The sequence below is a fragment of the Heterodontus francisci genome, chromosome 33, assembly GCF_036365525.1.
Source record: "Heterodontus francisci isolate sHetFra1 chromosome 33, sHetFra1.hap1, whole genome shotgun sequence".
Taxonomy (NCBI): domain Eukaryota; kingdom Metazoa; phylum Chordata; class Chondrichthyes; order Heterodontiformes; family Heterodontidae; genus Heterodontus; species Heterodontus francisci.
The window spans coordinates 30,955,331-30,973,090 of NC_090403.1; the positions used below are offsets into that span (position 1 = coordinate 30,955,331).

At 42.3% G+C, this 17,760-nt stretch overlaps 1 protein-coding gene across 1 annotated transcript in view; it reads left to right on the top strand.

Moving 5' to 3' along the window:
• LOC137348085 (tumor necrosis factor receptor superfamily member 16-like) overlaps positions 1 to 16,180 on the top strand; it is a 158,455-nt gene extending 142,275 nt beyond the window's left edge. The window contains exon 6 of the mRNA XM_068013265.1: positions 13,882 to 16,180. Coding sequence (XP_067869366.1) covers positions 13,882 to 14,186 — 305 coding nt within the window. The 3' untranslated portion in view covers positions 14,187 to 16,180. The remainder of the gene's footprint in view (positions 1 to 13,881) is intronic.
• Positions 16,181 to 17,760: the final 1,580 nt, after the last annotated feature.

Consider the following 17,760-nt stretch of genomic DNA (forward strand, 5'->3'; position numbering starts at 1 on the left):
AGGTTATCTGATGGATCACTGGCAAATGCATTGCATAGTCTTCACTCGAGTTGCTTTAGACAGACTCCAGAAGCTGGCTGACTGTGTCTACCTTGCGGCACAGTGCGGCATTTGAGCAGAGAGATCCACCATTGACATGCTGTTCTCCCTTCACCAGCTGCAGGAGAAATGTCGCGAACAACAGATGTCCCTCTATGTTGCTTTCATAGATCTCACCAAATCCTTTGACCTCGTCAGCAGACATGGTCTCTTCAGACTACTAGCAAAGATAGGATGTCCACCAAAGCTAATAAGTATCATCACCTCATTCCATGACAATATGAAAGGCACAATTCAGCATCGTGGTGCCTCATCAGACCCCTTTCCTATCCTGAGTGGCGTGAAACTGGGCTGTGTTCTCGAACTTACACTGTTTGGGATCTTCTTCTCACTGCTGCTCTCACATGCGTTCAAGTCTTCAGAAGAAGGAATTTTCCTCCACATAAGATCAGATGGCAGGTTGTTCAACCTTGTCCGTCTTAGAGCGAAGACCGAAGTGCAGAAGGTCCTCATCAGGGAACTCCTCTTTGCTGACGATGTTGCATTAACATCCCACACAGAAGAGTGTATGCAGAGACTCATCGACAGGATTGCAGCTGCAATTTGGCCTAACCATCAGCCTCGAGAGAACGAACATCATGGGACAGGATGTCAGAAATGCTCCATCCATCAATATTGGCGACCACACTCTGGAAGTGGTTCAAGAGTTCACCTACTTAGACTCAACTATCACCAGTATCCTGTTTCTCGATGCAGAAATCAACAAGCGCATGGGAAAGGCATCCGCTGTTATATCCAGACTGGCCAAGAGGGTGTGGGAAAATGGCGCACTGACACGGAACACAAAAGTCCGAGTGTTTCAAGCCTATGTCCTCAGTGCCTTGCTCTACGGCACCGAGGTCTGGACAACGTATGCCAGCCAAAAGCGACATATCAACGCATTCCATCTTCGCTGCCTCTAGAGAATCCTTGGCATCAGGTGGCAGGACCGTATCTCCAGCGCAGAAATCCTCGAGGTGACCAACATCCCCAGCATATACACCCTACTGAGCCAGCGGCGCTTGAGATGGCTTGGCCATGTGAGCTGCATGGAAGATGGCAGGATCCCCAAGGATGCATTGTACAGCAAGCTCGTCACTGGTATCAGACCCACCGGCCAACCATGTCTCCGCTTTAAAGACGTCTGCAAACGCGACATGAAGTCCTGTGAGATTGACCACAAGTTGTGGGAGTCAGTTGCCAGTGATTGCCAGAGCTGGTGGACAGCCATAAAGGCGGGGCTAAAGTGTGGCGAGTCGAAGAGACTTAGCAGTTGGCAGGAAAAAAGACAGAAGCGCAAGGGGAGAGCCAACTGTGTAACAGCCCTGACAATCAATTTTATCTGCAGCACCTGTGGAAGAGTCTGTCACTCTAGAATTGGCCTTTATAGCCACTCCAGGTGCTGCTTCACAAACCACTGACCACCTCTAGGCACTTGCCCATTGTCTCTTGAGACAAGGAGGCCAAAGAAGAAGAGTGCAACTGAGCTGTAGCTAATACAAAATGGAAGGCATTTGAACATGGGCTTATGTTGAGTTGGAAAAATGGGGTGCTACAACAAGCCAAAGCAAAATGGACTATCCTGTTTTATTACATTTGTGAATTTTAAGAAGGCCTTTGACACTATACATTGCAAATGCTCAAAATTCTGAAGGCATATGATTTTCCAGATAAAATCATAGTAGCCGCACCTCAGTGATGTGTGACAATACCACAGCAATAATATGGCCCCTCGGTGGTCATACTGAGCCTTTTCAGATTCAAGAGATTCAATGAGACACGTTGGCCAGAATTTTACGCCACCCCAGCAAGGTGGCGGGGATGGGGGGGTTGGCGTAAAATTGAACGGGAGGCTCCGGGAGGCCTTCCCGACCTGCTCCCGCCTCCGCCCCACTTTACATAGGGTGGGGGGGGTACGGGGATTTTGCCCGTGGGAAGCAGGTGTCCTGGAGACGTGAAAGGCCGCCCTATGAAACTTGGCAGCCTCTCAGCACACCGGGGGGAGGCCCTGACAATCGGGCATAGCATGCTCGATTGAGGGCGGCCCCCACTTCCCCAACCAAACCTAGGACCCGATGTACCCCTTCTCCCCGCCCCCGCCGGACGACCAACCTTGCCTCACCGGGGCCCGACCAATACCTTCGGCGAGGTAAACCAAACTTACCTTCACTCCTGGCTCGATGTCCGCGGTTGGGCTGCAGTCCCAGCAGTGGCCACCGCTCCCAGTGGTTGGCCAGCAGCTCAATGAGGCGGGACTGCCTCCCTCAAGCGGGTGGAAGTCCCGCCTCGGAACAATTAAAGCCTGGGGACCCATAAAATGCTGTATGATCGCCGGGCTAGGCAGAAGTGAGTTCGCCACCGGCTTTTACATCAGTGGCCAGCTCCCATCCGCCTGATGTAAAATCCAGCCCAATGGCTCCCTTTTTACTTCATAAATTGCTGGACCATATAGTGAGGAACATAGCAGAATCCGAGGAAAGAAAATATGGCTGTTTTATCCAGATGAAAAAGAGTCAAAGATATCCAACAAGAAAGATCATAGACCTTGACTTTGCAGATGACATTGCTGTCTGTATTGATGCAGTAGACGATGGACAGAAATGACTAAACAGGGTAGGAAAAGGAGCAGCACAAATTGATCTTCAAATAAATGGAGAAAAGTAACATAACGCATGATACTAAACGATAACAAAGAAAAAAGAGAACTGAGAACTATGCACAGTAAAATTTTAGAGGAGGCTAATAATTTGAAATACTTGGGATCATGGATTAGAACAGCAGAAAAGAATATGAACACTAGAATTAATGAGGCGTGGTCAAATTGGAAGTGCAAAGAGCTGGGTAGGAAAGACAAGATAAAGATATTTAGAAGGTCAGTGTTGATGTATGTTCCTGACACCTGGACATTTTCGAAGAAACTAGCTGGTACTTACACAAAACTATTGAGAAGAGCCTAAGTTAGATGTCAGCTGTAGAGACCATATACCCAGTGAGATACTATAGGGAGACTTCAAATAACAACAGTAATAAAACATAGAAGGCTGAAATGGCTTTGATAGCTAACCCATTCTTTCTAAAAGAACACAATAAGACACTAGGCACCACATTCGTCCAATGGTCCTATTATTTTGTAATTATATTTTATAATAAAAGAAAAAGGTACTGGCAATTTGTGCATTGGAAACTTCGGATCTTAGTTTTGACTTCAGATCAAAATTATATCATAGTAAAAGCAAAAATTCTCTCCAAGGTAGATTATGCCACAATCCCAAAATGCAACAAGTTACAAAGAGGTGTACTCTTTTGTGTTGGGGAGAAGGCACATCTTTAGCATAGGGTTGAGGGAGCTTCACTTAGCATCTTACTGTGCTATATTTAACCTGGTAGTACTTCATACTGACATTGGGTGGAATGGAAAGTCATTCTATTCCACAGCACTGACATCTTTCACTGAGTGAAACAATTCACAGAAAAGCTAGGAACAATAAAGAAAAGGTAAAAATGCTTAGGTTGAATAAGCTTCAGCATAGCAAACAGCACTCAACAGGCATTGTGACATCTTGAATGAGTTATGACATGTTTAAACCTGTTCCGCATGTGCAAGTTGAGACTCTCCAGAACCTATTACCCTTAGACAGCAGAAAGTTATACATAAGAGATAACATGGACTCAGATTTACACATGTTGAGCCACATCTCCAGGCTAGATCTACTTAAATAAGGAAAAATTCTTCTGAAATAGCATATTTTAGCGGCTGAAATTTTAGAAATTGATCAAGTGATATATTACATAGGAATGTTTATAAGTGAAAGCAGCTGATAATTTTCAAAACTGTCAGTAACGTGACTGACATCTATTTACAGCTAATGAAACCAATTGATCTGAGAGGCACCTGCTAGAACCAAAGTATTACAGTATGCCTAGCCAATGCAAACCACACACTTCATCCTAATGTGGAACTGGTTAAAACCTGTCAATATAGCACTGAAGACTGGAGCTAAATGATAATAACAGATAATCGCTGGATTTGAGTATTGTAATCTATCCTTAAAAAAAGAGCATCAATGGAGTAGGAACATAAGCTGATGGAACCAACTAAGGAAATCATAGTGACCTTAAAGAGAAGGGTTGGGTACTGTAAGTTGGAAGCTGGTAAGCATTATATCTCCCAGCTAATTTGAACTACAAGGTGCAGCATATTGTTAAACTGAAGTTTTATCTGTGCAAACTGTAGTCTGGGCATTTGGATTTTTGCTGCTGAAATGGTAATGCAACCCTCAAAAATGTATCTTCCATTTGTTTGTTTTAAGGCAAGAGGTAAATCGGACTAAATTCATGAAATAAGATTGAAATAGCACAATTCAGTTGTGCGAGAATAAACGATTAAAGAGTAAATGCCTCGGAGGATGGTCACTAAGATTGATCGAACCCAAGTGAGAGTGGCCAAAGGGCTAAACTCCATGGTTTCAGGTAAACCCAAGTTGATTGGATTTAATCCTGAGACTATTAATGCCCATTTAATCTGTTCTAATATTGGTTGATGAGATGCACACTGATCGCTTCAGGATAGTGGAGTTGCAGGTTTTTTTTCTTCCTGTAGATGAAAAATAATCTGAAGCCATGAAGGAATGAAGTTTGTATCTAAATTTTGCAAATCTAATTTAAATATCTACAAAATTGATTTACATTTATCTGACAATGCTATCCTAATCGCAGAGGAGGGGATCTGATGTAGGGATACAGATTGAGTTGAGAACACTGGTCTTCTTTCGGCACTGAATGTCTATACGGTGCGAATCTCCAATACCAATGTCAGGAGATACTGTGGCAAACAAAGCTCAGTCCCTGCATTCTCCTGATATCTCCCACTTTATAATATATGGTACTCACTTTAACTAATAGTACTATGATTCTGGCATCATAATATTGTAACATCCTGACGGCATTTGGTAAAGAAATACTCGGTAAAGGACCACAATGTAGAAGATTCAGGTCTTTCAGTCACAGGCCCACTGCTACTCTAAGGTTTACAGTGATAACAACCTACTGGTAATGAGATTAAAGCACTTAATAACAAGGAAAAAGTGAAATAAACAGAATATTTCAGACATAGAATATTTTAGAAATACATGACTAACATCTGGAGCAATGTTTTTACTAGCCATGTTTATGCACTTCCTGTTGCTGCTGTACAAGTTTAGCATGGACTTTATAAGGAGTGTGTTTACCAAAACAGTACTCAGTAATATGTAATCATTTGCCTATTCCTGGAAGTGTTGGTACATCTTTTGCCTCAAGCCAAATTCCAGCCTGTATCATTTAAATATAATAAAAGCAAAATACTGCGGATGCTGGAAATCTGAAATAAAAACAAAAAATGCTGGAACCATTCAGCAGGTCTGGCAGCATCTGTGAAAAGAGAAGCAGAGTTAACGTTCCGGGTCCGAAGAAGGGTCACTGACCCGAAACGTTAACTCTGCTTCTCTTTTCACAGATGCTGCCAGACCTGCTGAGTGGTTCCAGCATTTCTTGTTTTTATTTCATTTAAATATAATGCTGACAGTTTCTCATGATGCTCCCTGTGAGTTAGATTTGTTTATTATGACTGCTCCTTGCTCAGCCATTCAAAAATGTAAATCCTGCATTACAAACCACACAAACTATTTCAGACAATGCTGCAATATATATGCTTTGTTAACCACTGAAAGGACCAACATTTGACACAAAATATACTCCCTTAAACACTCCATGCTCTTTGCTATACTGCTCTCACATTTGGAACTTTAGTGCATGAATTGCAAAAGGTTAGTATGCAGGTGCAGCAAGTAATTAGGAAAGCTAATACAATGTTTTTGTTTATCACGAGGGGAATTGAATACAAAAGTAGGGAGGTTATACTTCAGGTGTACAGGGCATTGGTGAGACCATATCTGGAGTACTGTGCACAGTACTGGTCTCCTTATTTAAGGAATTATGTAAATGCATTGGAGGCAGTTCAGAGAAGGTTTACTAGACTAATACCTGGAATGGGCGGGCTGCCTTATGAGGAAAGGTTGGACAGGCCAGGCTTGTATCCGCTGGAATTTAGAAGAGTAAGAGGCGACTTGATTGAAACATATAAGATCCTGAGGGGTCTTGACAGGGTGGATGCGGAAAGGATGTTTCCCCTTGTGGGAGAATCTAGAACTAGGGGTCACTGTTTAAAAATAAGGGGTCACCCATTTAAGACAGAGATAAGGAGAAATTTTTTCTGTCAGAGGGTCGTGAGTCTTTGCAACTCTCTTCCACAAAAGGCGGTGGAAGCTGAGTCTTTGAATATTTTTAAGGCAGAGGAAGATAGATTCTTGATAAGCAAGGGGGTGGAAAGTTATTGGGGGTAGGTGGGAATGTGGAGTAATCAGTTCAGCCATGAACTTATTGAATGGCGGAGCAGGCTCGAGGGGCTGAGTGGCCTACTCCTGCTCCTAATTCATATTAAACACCATTTAATAGGCTGTGACCCAAAACCAAACTCAGAGCAAGAATATTCAGTTAGCTCGATGCAGCGTTGACTCTTAGCAGCAACATAGAAGGTAAGTGACTTTATAGCTAATATGTCCATGTGATCTCCAGTACTGCTTTTGATCACCTAAGGGGGTCAGGGAGGAACTTTCCAGAGCATTATTTTCCATGATTGGCTTTTTTTTCTGTTTTATATTGTCTCTCCCAAGGGATTACATGGCTGTGGTGAGAGCTGAGGGCTGGGAAGTGAAGCGTCTAGTCATGATGCTTCCACTATCATGAGTGTGGGGCAGGCTTGATGGACGAGTTGGTCCTTTCCTGCCTGCAAATTAAGTAGGTTCATATGAAAAAAACTACCATTTCCACAAAAAGATCACAATGGCTCATTTTCCTAATGTTCATTCTTAAATATATTTACAATATACTGTCAATGCTCCCCTGGTCAGCCTTCTATTTCCCACACTACATAAACCAGTGCTCATCCAAAACTCTCCTCTCCATCTTAAGTTGCTCCACATCACGCCTGTGCCCATTGACCTACAGTGGCTCCAGCCCAACAACGCCTCAATTTTAAAATTCTCATCCGTGTTTTCAAATCCCTCCATGGCCTTGCCCCTCCCTATCTCTGTAGCCTCCACACAACAAGCCGTTGAGATCTCTGTGCTTCAGCTTTTCTGGGTTTCTGTACATCCTTGAATTTAATCACTTCACCATGGTGGCTCTGCTTTCAGCTGCCTTGGCCCTAAGCTCCAGATTTCCCTCTCTGCCTTGCTACCGCTTTCTCCGACTTTTAAGATGCTCCTTAAAACCTACCTCTTTGATCGAGCTTTTGTTCATCCGTCCTGATACCTCCTCCTGTGGCTCGGTATCAAAAATGTTTTTCTTGATATTGCTCTTGTTAAGCATCTTGTGACTTTTTGCGATATTAAATGCACTATATTAAATGTGCATTTGATTAAGGCTCCTCCAAAGGACATAGAAGCTTTGGAGAAAGGTTCAGTGAAGAGTAGAGGACGATTGTGGAATGTATAGCTTTAAATTGTGAAAAGATACAGACAGAATTGAACGTGTTCTTATTGGAGAGAGTAAAGTTAAAAGAGCCCTGATCTAGATTTTTAAAATTCTGAGAAGAATGGACAATGTGAACAGGTTATTAAGTTTGGACTTTGAGAGCAAGAGGTTAATAAGATCATTGAAAGAGGTGTTTAAAATCATGAACACTTTTGATATAGTAAGTAAAGAGAATCTGTTTCCAGTGGCAGTAGGGCCAGAGAACACAGATTTAAAGTGATTGGCAAATGAATGAGAAGAGACATGAGGATTTTTTAAAAGAGCAAGTTGTTGTGATCTAGAATGTGCTGCCTGAAAGAGTGGTGTAAGCAGATTTAATAATAACATCCAAAAGAGAATTGGATAAATAATTGAAGGGAAAACATTTACAGGGCTATGGCGAAGGTGTAGGGGAGTGGGGCTCTACCAAAGAACAGGAACAGCAGAGTGGGCCAAATGGCCACCTCCTGTACTGTGTCATTTTATAAACATGAATGAACCACAGACAAGATTTAAGATCAGAAAGAATTTTCCCCTTCTCAAATTCATGAAAATGTGAAATAGATGTGCACCTAAAGCAATTAATGTTGTGTGCATCTTCAGCAAAGAGCTGGTTATATATTAAGTTTGGGTTGGGACTGCACATTGTTCATAAGAACTTGAATTTATATAGCGCCTTTTTTGTTCTCAGGAGGTCACAGTGTTTCACAGACAATGAAATACTGTATGTAGTCACTTCTGCAATGGCAGCCAAAGCAACTCCATAATAAGCAATGAGATAAACAACCAGGTAATCTATTTTAGTGACATTGGTTGAGGGATAAATATTGGCCAGGACAATTCTACTGCTGTTCCTTTAAGTAGTGCCATGGCATCTTCTACATCCAATTTGAGTGTACAGAGCTTCAGACCCACAGCTCTCCTTTAGCACTGCACTGAGGTATTAGCCTAGATTACGTGCTCCAGTCTCTGGAGTAGGGTTTGAACATAGCTTATAAGCAAACATGCTGCCACTAAGCCAATAGGGGAATTTAAATTGGAGAATTCCAGATATGATGACAAAGTGGTTTACAATAACTTGACCAATATCGGAAACTCAAGGGGCTCGATTCTGTGTAGGACACAGGGCTCCTGGTACTGGGCTGAAAAAGCAGGACAAACCCCGCTTTTTTTTCCTGCCCCCTGGAGCAATCCCCCAGTTTTTTTCCATCAAAGTTTCAGGAGCCAGGATCTCCGTCCCTGTAAAGACAGCGATCCCACCTCCAAGAGCTGCCGGCCAATCAGAGGACCGGCAGCTCAGCAGTATCGGGAGCGGTGGCCACTGCCAGTACTGCAGAGACCACGGACCCAGGCCCAGTGCTGGAACCCCAAGCCAGAGGTAGGTGAGGGGCCAGTCCGGAAGGCCCTGGCGGGGGAGGTCCGAAGGGGTGGTCATGCAGTCCAGGGAGGGGTGTCCCGGGGTGGGGGAGTGAAGTGATTCCCAGCGGGGGCCCTCCATGGGCCACAGATTGCCCATGGAGGGAGGGACCTCCCCCTCCATGCCTGCAGAGAAGATGCCTCATGTCACAAGGTGATTCCCCCGCAGGGAGATGGCGGGAAGAGGCCCTTAATTGGCCGTTAATAGGCCACATACAGCAACAACATGAGCACCTCGCACCTGATGACCAGGTTCGTACCCACAATGGAGAGAGAAAGCTGCTCCCACATCCACAATTAATTCCAAAGGTATCTGCCAAAGAATTAGATACAGTCCTACATACACACCTACAAATCCATTTCAAGACAGGGCCATTTCGCTTAGTGAATGTCAAAAGTAATTGCGGCTTTAAACTGTAACTTAATGAAGTCCTTCTAAGTTGCATCAGATGTATGCTAAATCTCCCAATATGCTTGGCACAGTTTCCTTGTTTGCAAAGGATGCAAATGGAGTTCATCCATTTCACCATTGAAAACATACAGCCACACAACTTTGCCATGTATTATGGGACAAGATCAGCTTCTTGCCTCACATGTGCATTCCAGGGTAGTGTTATTGACTCCTTGACCTTCCAAAACTAGTTACGTTCAATTTGCATTACAATGAATGTACCTTCCCCAGTCAGTCAATGTGCTCATGTAGCTGCACCAGGAAGAAAGAAGCAGTACCACAATCAGGTGCCTCACAATCTGCCTTGTAGGGAGACGGTAAGAGGGCATCATCATGGTGCCAAGCAATAGGAGGAGAATCAGGAAAAATGTGTGGGTATGGAATGGTGTGGGGAGATATTAGGAAATGTGTTGAAATTACAACATGGAAACAGGCCATTTGTCCTAACCAGTCTGCATTTACCTTCCATGCGAGCAAGTAGTCCTAATCACATTTCTTTGCCTCATTGCAACATCTCTTTAACCGCCTTTTCCTTCATGCACTTATTCAACCTCATTTTTGAATGGTCTCCCAGCTTTTTCCTCAACCAGTAACCCTGGAAGTGAATTCCACAGTCCATCAATTCTTTGTGTGGGATAGACAAGTTGTACTGTCAGGAGGAACGGGGTGTTCTTGTTATGTGATGGGGAAACAGGAATGTGGCTTGGGAGATGGTTAGGTAAAGTTCTTCAGTAGCTATTGAAGTTGTTTGCTTGTCTTCCTCCAACTAAGCCAAATTACAAAAGGGAAGGGTGTAGCACAATGCTAAGCATTATATTTTATGCTTAGTGATGGAGGTAAATAGCAATCTGTTACTGGTCCTGAAGCAGCAAAAATGTAACTTTTTAAATCATTAAATAAAAAATAAGGTCCAACTTGATGGTAGAAATCTGTTCCTTGAGCTTGGCATTGCCTAAACAGCAGCTCAGGAGTGCCAAGCCTTAATGGAGGTAGTTTGCCTTTGAATTGCATCTGATGCTATGAGAGGAAATTTAGGTGCAACACCTGTTCATTTGCACAAAATTTAAATTGCTGCCTGCTGTTCTGGTGCAGATACCAGGAAAGCTATAGAGGAAATTTGTGTGCTGCGCCGTTCAGGAGCAAAATGGGAGCAAAGAATTAGTGTTCATTTTTCCTCTTCATTGCAATCATTTTTTGGGTCCTGTTAAGGAGTAGGGCAGAGGAAAACCAGCTCATATTGTTTAATCCTAACTTTTCCTTAATGTAGTTCAGGGTTTTAATAAAATGCAATTATAAGTAAAATAAAAGAGAGATAACCAAATGATATAAAGCACTTGCATTGTAATTAGCAAAGTGCTGCCCATTTGATATTGTGAAACTGTCCTTAATTAGAGTTCTGACCCCATCAATTAATCATAATGCATTTCCTGGAAATGTTGCGATCTTGCCTATTAAATGTAATTTAGATTGTTGGGCTGTCTTATTGCTCTACAATCAAGTGCCTAAGCAATGCACGCAATCATCCACTGAAAACAGATGGCCTGCTCTAACCACTTAACGGGTTACTTGCTAACACCAAAAGAGCTGTCAGATGTGAGCAGGCTGTTGTCAATATTCAGCTGAAAAGTGACGTAGCAAGAAGCACACTGAAGCTGGGTTGTTCAAGGTGTGGACCCCAAACCTTGGCAATCCAGCCTTCACAACCCAGGCAACTCTTGCCTTATCCCCGAATTAGCACAGGATCCACACCCTTGCAGGTCTTGTGCCAATGGAGAAGGTGGTGTGGGTGGTGCTGCTGGAATTTCAGGCCCACTGTCTCTAAATCGGACTTGGTGAAAGGTTAATTGCAGAACATCGTTACTTTACCTGCAAATGTTTATTAGGCTGGTTAGAGCCAGATGAAATACCAGACACTGTCCTCCTGTCTCATGCTGATAACAATGAGATACTGACTGGCATTCCCTTGTTTATACACAGATGCACTAACGGACACTAAGCCAATAGGTTAACAATAGAAAGAATAGGAGTCATTTAACATGGGATTGGTTGCCTGCTATACACTTCTCCCAATTTTTGTTTTTGTTGATTTAGATATTCTTCCATTTACACTATTGGCAAACTTAAAATGACCCCCAACAAGTGTAATTTCTGATGTCCACACACTTCATTCATCCACTAACTATACAAAACTTGAAATTTCCCTTTTTAACAATAGATGAGAGCAAATATATATTTAAAAAATATCAACTGGTTTACAGGAATGCCTTCGGTTCTCCACAGGTGTTTTTTAAAATTGTATTTATATGAGTAGGCCTAAATGCATTTTTAAAAATTGTTATCTTGGTTCAATTGGTGGGACTCTCAAGTCTGGCTCATAAAGTTGTGATCTCTTGGATAAGCTTGCAGCTACCCTTTCTTGGCAGTCTCTGAAAGGCCCATTGAAGTTTCTGTCACTGCCTCCTTATGAGAAGTACCTTTAACTGCCCCATTCTTCTCTTTCGCCGGCCTTACATTCTGTATGTCTGTTGTGGGTTAATCTCGCCAACCATTTTCCCATCCCACTCTGTCCACCCACCATTGCTAGAAAATTAATGATCGTTGCTCCTCTCCGCATTTTCCTCGGGAATGTTCGTTCACTCATGGACAAGGCCCTTCTATCCACAACCTTATTGTGGAAATGTCAGGAATCTATGTGGGTGTGTCAGGTTGGGTGAAAATTGGTGAAATCTGCAAATAAAGAATATTGAAATGTTATAAATGTTAACAGATTAAAGATGTTTGTTTTGGTTTGAAGTGATATCTTTAAAAATGAGCCTTGACAATATTGATGCATCTGATGTGCTGGTCCCAAGGAAGTCTTAACATTTCACTATTCATTGATGTCTTGAATATTTGGTTTGAACAGATTGCGAATGTATGAGGGAGCGGTATTTTTTTATTCATTCACAGGATGTGGGCACCAGTGGCAAGGCCAGTATTTATTTCCTATCCCTATACAACTGAATGGCTTGCTAGGCCATTTCAGAGGGCAGTTCAGAATCATCCATATTGTTGGAGTCACGTATAGGCCAGACTGGATAAAGACAGCAGATTTCCTTCCCTAAAGGGCATTAGTGAAGCTATTGGGTTTTTACCACAATCTGGTAGTTTCATAATCACCATTACTGCTTCTGTCTTTTTTATCCCTGATTTATTTATTTAATTAATTGAATTTAAGTTCCCCAGCTACCATGGTAGGATTTGAACTCATGTCTTTGGATCATTAGATTTAGATTTAGATATACAGCACTGAAACAGGCCCTTCGGCCCACCGAGTCTGTGCCGACCATTAACCGCCCATTTATACTAATACTACACTAATCCCATATTCCTACCACATTCTCACCTGTCCCTATACATCCTCACCTGTCCCTATATTTCCCTACCACCTACCTATACTAGGGGCAATTTATAATGGCCAATTTACCTATCAACCTGCAAGTCTTTTTGGCTGTGGGAGGAAACCGGAGCACCCGGAGAAAACCCACGCAGACACAGGGAGAACTTGCAAACTCCACACAGGCAGTACCCAGAATTGAACCCGGGTCGCTGGAGCTGTGAAGCTGCGGTGCTAACCACTGCGCTGCCCTCTGGATTACTACTCCAGTAATTTAACCACAATGCTACTATATGCCTTACAATTAATAGTCATCAAATTATTAACTTAGTGATCCTCAGCAAATTAGTTGTTTTTCGTCCCTCCTTTCCTGGAGATATTAATTCTGTTACTGCCCAACAGTTCCACAGATGGCATTCATCCTCTGGTACTTTACCCAAGTGGCCCTTATTCATATATAAGCTTTCGACAGTCAATGCTGGTAGGCTATTCAACTCTGGAGGGCAATCACAGCCAAACCTGAGGCTTCCCTAACCAGCATCTGCAGATGCATTTTTCCAGGTAACTCTATGAGCAGAAACCTCAATTCATTTTCTCTTCCATAGCTCTAAGGTGCTACAGCCAACTGTACAGCCTCCAACACTCCTCTGACCTGGGGTCAGCTGACTGACCACTGATTGGAGATCATATTTGGGTTCATTCTGAATTGAAGACTCAGAGATGGTGACTTTACCTTTGAGCCATTGGATAGTCCCATCTTGCCACTACAACTGTGTGCATGTTAACTCATCTGTCTCATCAGCTCTGGTTTGTACTCTTATCTGCCATCTTCCCACTAGAATCACCAGCAGTCAAAACTGGATCCAAGATGTTCAAAGTGCAACTTGGAATGATATACCCCTTTCCCCTGCATTGGACACATTTGCTGTTAAACAACTACTTGAATTTATATGCTGAGATATTCTTGACCCTGCTATGCCACTTAATGGTCTCTCTCTTCTGTTTGTAGCTGCACGAGCAGAGCCAGGCCTTTACACTTCCCTCCCTCTCCACAAGCAGGAGGAGGTAGAGCAGCTGCTGAACAGTTGCGAGGAGGATGCAGAATGGTGCAACCTGGCTGGTTTGCTGGGGTATGATGAGGAACACATAGACACTTTCAAACAGGAAGAACACCCAGTGCATGCCCTCCTTTCCGATTGGGCAGCCAAGGACTCTGCCACTACGGACGCACTTTGCACTGCCCTACGGAAACTGAAAAGGGACGACATCGTTGAAAGCCTCAACAGTGAACCCACAGCCACATCCGCTGTGTGAAAGTGAACAAGTCAGCAACAGCCTTAATTCTCCTGACTGTTCCTTTTGGAATTGGAAACAAAAGAGTGGATATAACAGAACGTCTGAAGGAAAAGGGAGTTCATTCCTATGCTTAAGAACACCCTTACGTGCACTGATGCATAACTTTCTGTATTGTCCTGCCTTCTCCCCTTTACAAAGTGACTGTGTGCCGCAGAAGCAGAAACGCTTTCATGTAATTATGTCAAACTTTGTTTTTTCTGTAATCATTAGAAGAAAAAGTTATCATACGCACATTTTCAAATGGGCCAAGTTTTATTAAACCCGAGTGTTAAACGGGACTTATGTGTAAATGTCAAAGCATGGACATTGTATCTTCTTTGTGCTTCAGCACTCTCTGCTGAACAGAAAAGTATGTTACAGTCTTGTACATTGTAGCAGCCCCCTCCGCATGTGTCTAAATAGTGTTTGTGTAACTAATTCTAGTGTAGTCCGAAGTACCAGAGATGTTCGGCTAATTCTTACTCCAGGACGTGTGTGTCTTTTCACTGAGGTCTCTGCAACCTTAGGTGTATTAATTTTATCTGTAAAGGCAATGCTACATGACTTTGGAACTTTTAACAATAGTCTGACCATTTGTGATTCAGTATCAAGGCTGAAATAGCTAGGACATTAGTTGCACTGTTACCAATTTCAGGAGACCTTTATCATTTGTCTTTACAACCAAACCACATGGCAATGATCAAAACAAATAGAGTTGAGGAACCCAACTTGATGAGAGAGTGCAATGTGATTTGTCCCATTACAGAATTTTTCTGCCCATCCCTTGAAACTATTTCAGTTGCATCCAGGGAGGATAGAATTGAAATATATAGGGATTATTTTTCCAGCATCTGTTTCAAGGTCAGATACAGTGTTAATTTCTACTTCTGAATATAAATCTGCAGTCAGCTTACTGGAATGAGTAGGTTTAGCACTTGATCAAATTAGTGACTTTTCCTGATTCTAGGCCAACAGTGGGCTAATTTCCAAAACTGCTTTTCGGTTAGAACCAAAATTTACTTTTGAGTTGTTAATTCAAAATAGTTAAGAAACGCCACTCTGGTGATCTGTGTGAGGCAGAATGTCTGAACGATTGTGCATCTCTGATTATGCCAGTAATCCTTGCTAATGCATCATTTTCTTTCAATATTTTCAATAGTTTCAAAACCAAGTAGGTGAGACCTACAAACAGAAGTAGATTGGAAATGGTCGGGTATGCTTAGTCAGGGCAGCAGCTCAATATCCACCTCATAGGCCTACGATTGTAACTTCAGTGCCTCGTGGAGACCCAAGTCTTCATGAAAATATCCTTTAAGGATGGAAGCCTGCCACCCTTACCTTGTTTGGCCTATCTGTAACTCCATCCCTCACCAATGTGCCCTATGAAGTGACCCAGCAAGCCATTTCGTTGTATTGCAATTTTCTCAGGGCAACTAGGGATAGGCAATAAATGCTGGCCTTGTAGGTGATGCCCACATATTGAGAATAAAATTGTTTTATAAAAGGATGTATCTGTGATGAGCACGTTACTCTGAATTGGTTGGTTAGTACAGAAGTTCCACTGGTATCAGTCTGGCAACTTTTTTTTTAATAGGTTTTGAAGAATCTTACAGTCTATTCCTGCATGACAGGCTGTCAGTTTCTATCACTGGCTTAACATCATTCTTTGGTGCTTTGGGGAAGCCTCATATGGCAATGCCCCACAGCTGTTGCTGAGAGGGACATCATTAAGCCACCAAGATACTTTTAAAAGTACCTCGACAGCTGAAAATGCGTACAGATGTCAGGGAACCAAATGCAGCATAAAAGGTGTTAACATTTACAGCTAAACATAACTGTACTCTTTCTGCAAACATTCTCAATTTCAGTCAATTAGTTGTTAAATATTTCATCCGAAGTTTCCATTGCCATGTCAAAAATGTATGATTTTCTTTTAGATTGCTGAATGTCAAATCTTTTACTAATTAATAAAGCTAACAGTATTATAAAGCTAGTTTATTGGGTCATTTATCACAAGTGAAGGAACAAAGTCATTGGCATCTATGTAAAATCAGGCTATTTTCTTACTCAAAGTTTTCATCTACATATCTCCTGCATTTACATGGAAGCGAGTGGGTGAGTTTCCCATTTCTCCTTCTTGTTGGGATGGATTAGGACATGGAAGTTTATTTTTCCCCATTTGAGGTGAGACTCTCACCTGTCGTGGAATTTCTGGACCAAGAACTAGAGAAATTCTTCACAGATGCCAGTAGTGCATTTGAGTCTCCACTGCAGACTGAAACTATACCAATGGATAAACATCTTAACTATTAAGGAACCCAATTGTGAAATACGAATCTAGCTTTATATTGCAATGCATATTTAGGAACCTGTCTTTTTGTCTCATGCCTGCACAAATCGCAGAGCCATTGCAGCTATAAAGCATCAGGGATTTTGAGGTCAGGTATGGTTCCAATTTTAGAGCTACATTCCCTGTACAAACCATCATTGGGCTGCGACAAACTTGAAATCTGTCCTGCTTAATATCCTTGGGATATGATAGGCTCAGTTTTCTAAGGCATTGTTACCAGTGACAGCTTAACCCATTGGGCAAGAATTATAACTCAACACTCGCAACTTAGCAGAGCAGTAGTACTAACTCAGAAAAAAAAAAAAAATATATATATATATATATATATTTTTTTCTGAGTATATATATTTTTTTTTCTGAGTATATATATATTTAGTTATTGCAGACTTGACTTCTCAGTGTTGGAAGGGAATCCATATTCAATTGTCTAGTTGGAGTTTAAAGGCACCTTATCATAGAATCACAGAATAGTACAACACAGAAGGAGACCATTCAGTTCATCAAGCCTGTGCTGGCTCATTTGAAGACCAATCCAGTTAGTCCCACTTCCCTACTCTATCCATATCCCTGCAATTTTTTCCCCTTCAAGTATTTATCCAATTCCCTGCTGAAGCTTCTACTATATCTGTTTCCAACATCCTATCAGGCAGAGCATTCCAAGTGCTGCACACTGAGTTACTGCCTGTCTCTTTGTCCAAAGGAAACAATACCAGCTTCCCCAGAGATGGAAAGAAAGTCACAAGGTTGTTTTAGGTTTTCCAGAACCTTCTAATGAAATTTAAGGTTGGGAATTTTCTCCATATGCCACAGGATGCGGGGGGGGGGGGGTGGATTAGCTCTTTCAAAGTCAATATGCTAGGAGTGCCTTGACTGCTGTACTAATGAAGCCATTTTAGGTGATTCAATCACTTAGAGCAAGCCATTGTCCTGGGTCCATGTCGCTCAAATCTCTGGCTCCGGGTGGAACTTTTGAACATGAAAAGGTGTTTCAGATGCAAATTGAGGTGGCAATCTTCACTGCCAGTTTTTAAAAATGTAATTGCAAGATTTCTTCCATTAAAAGTCTAATCTAAGTTTCCAACCAATGAAATCTACATTTCTCATTTCCATATCGGGTTTTCTTGACAACTGGATAGAGAAAAGGCTGTAGTACTGAAGACTTGTGTTCCAAAACTAAAACCACCCCTAGCCAAGCTGTTCCAG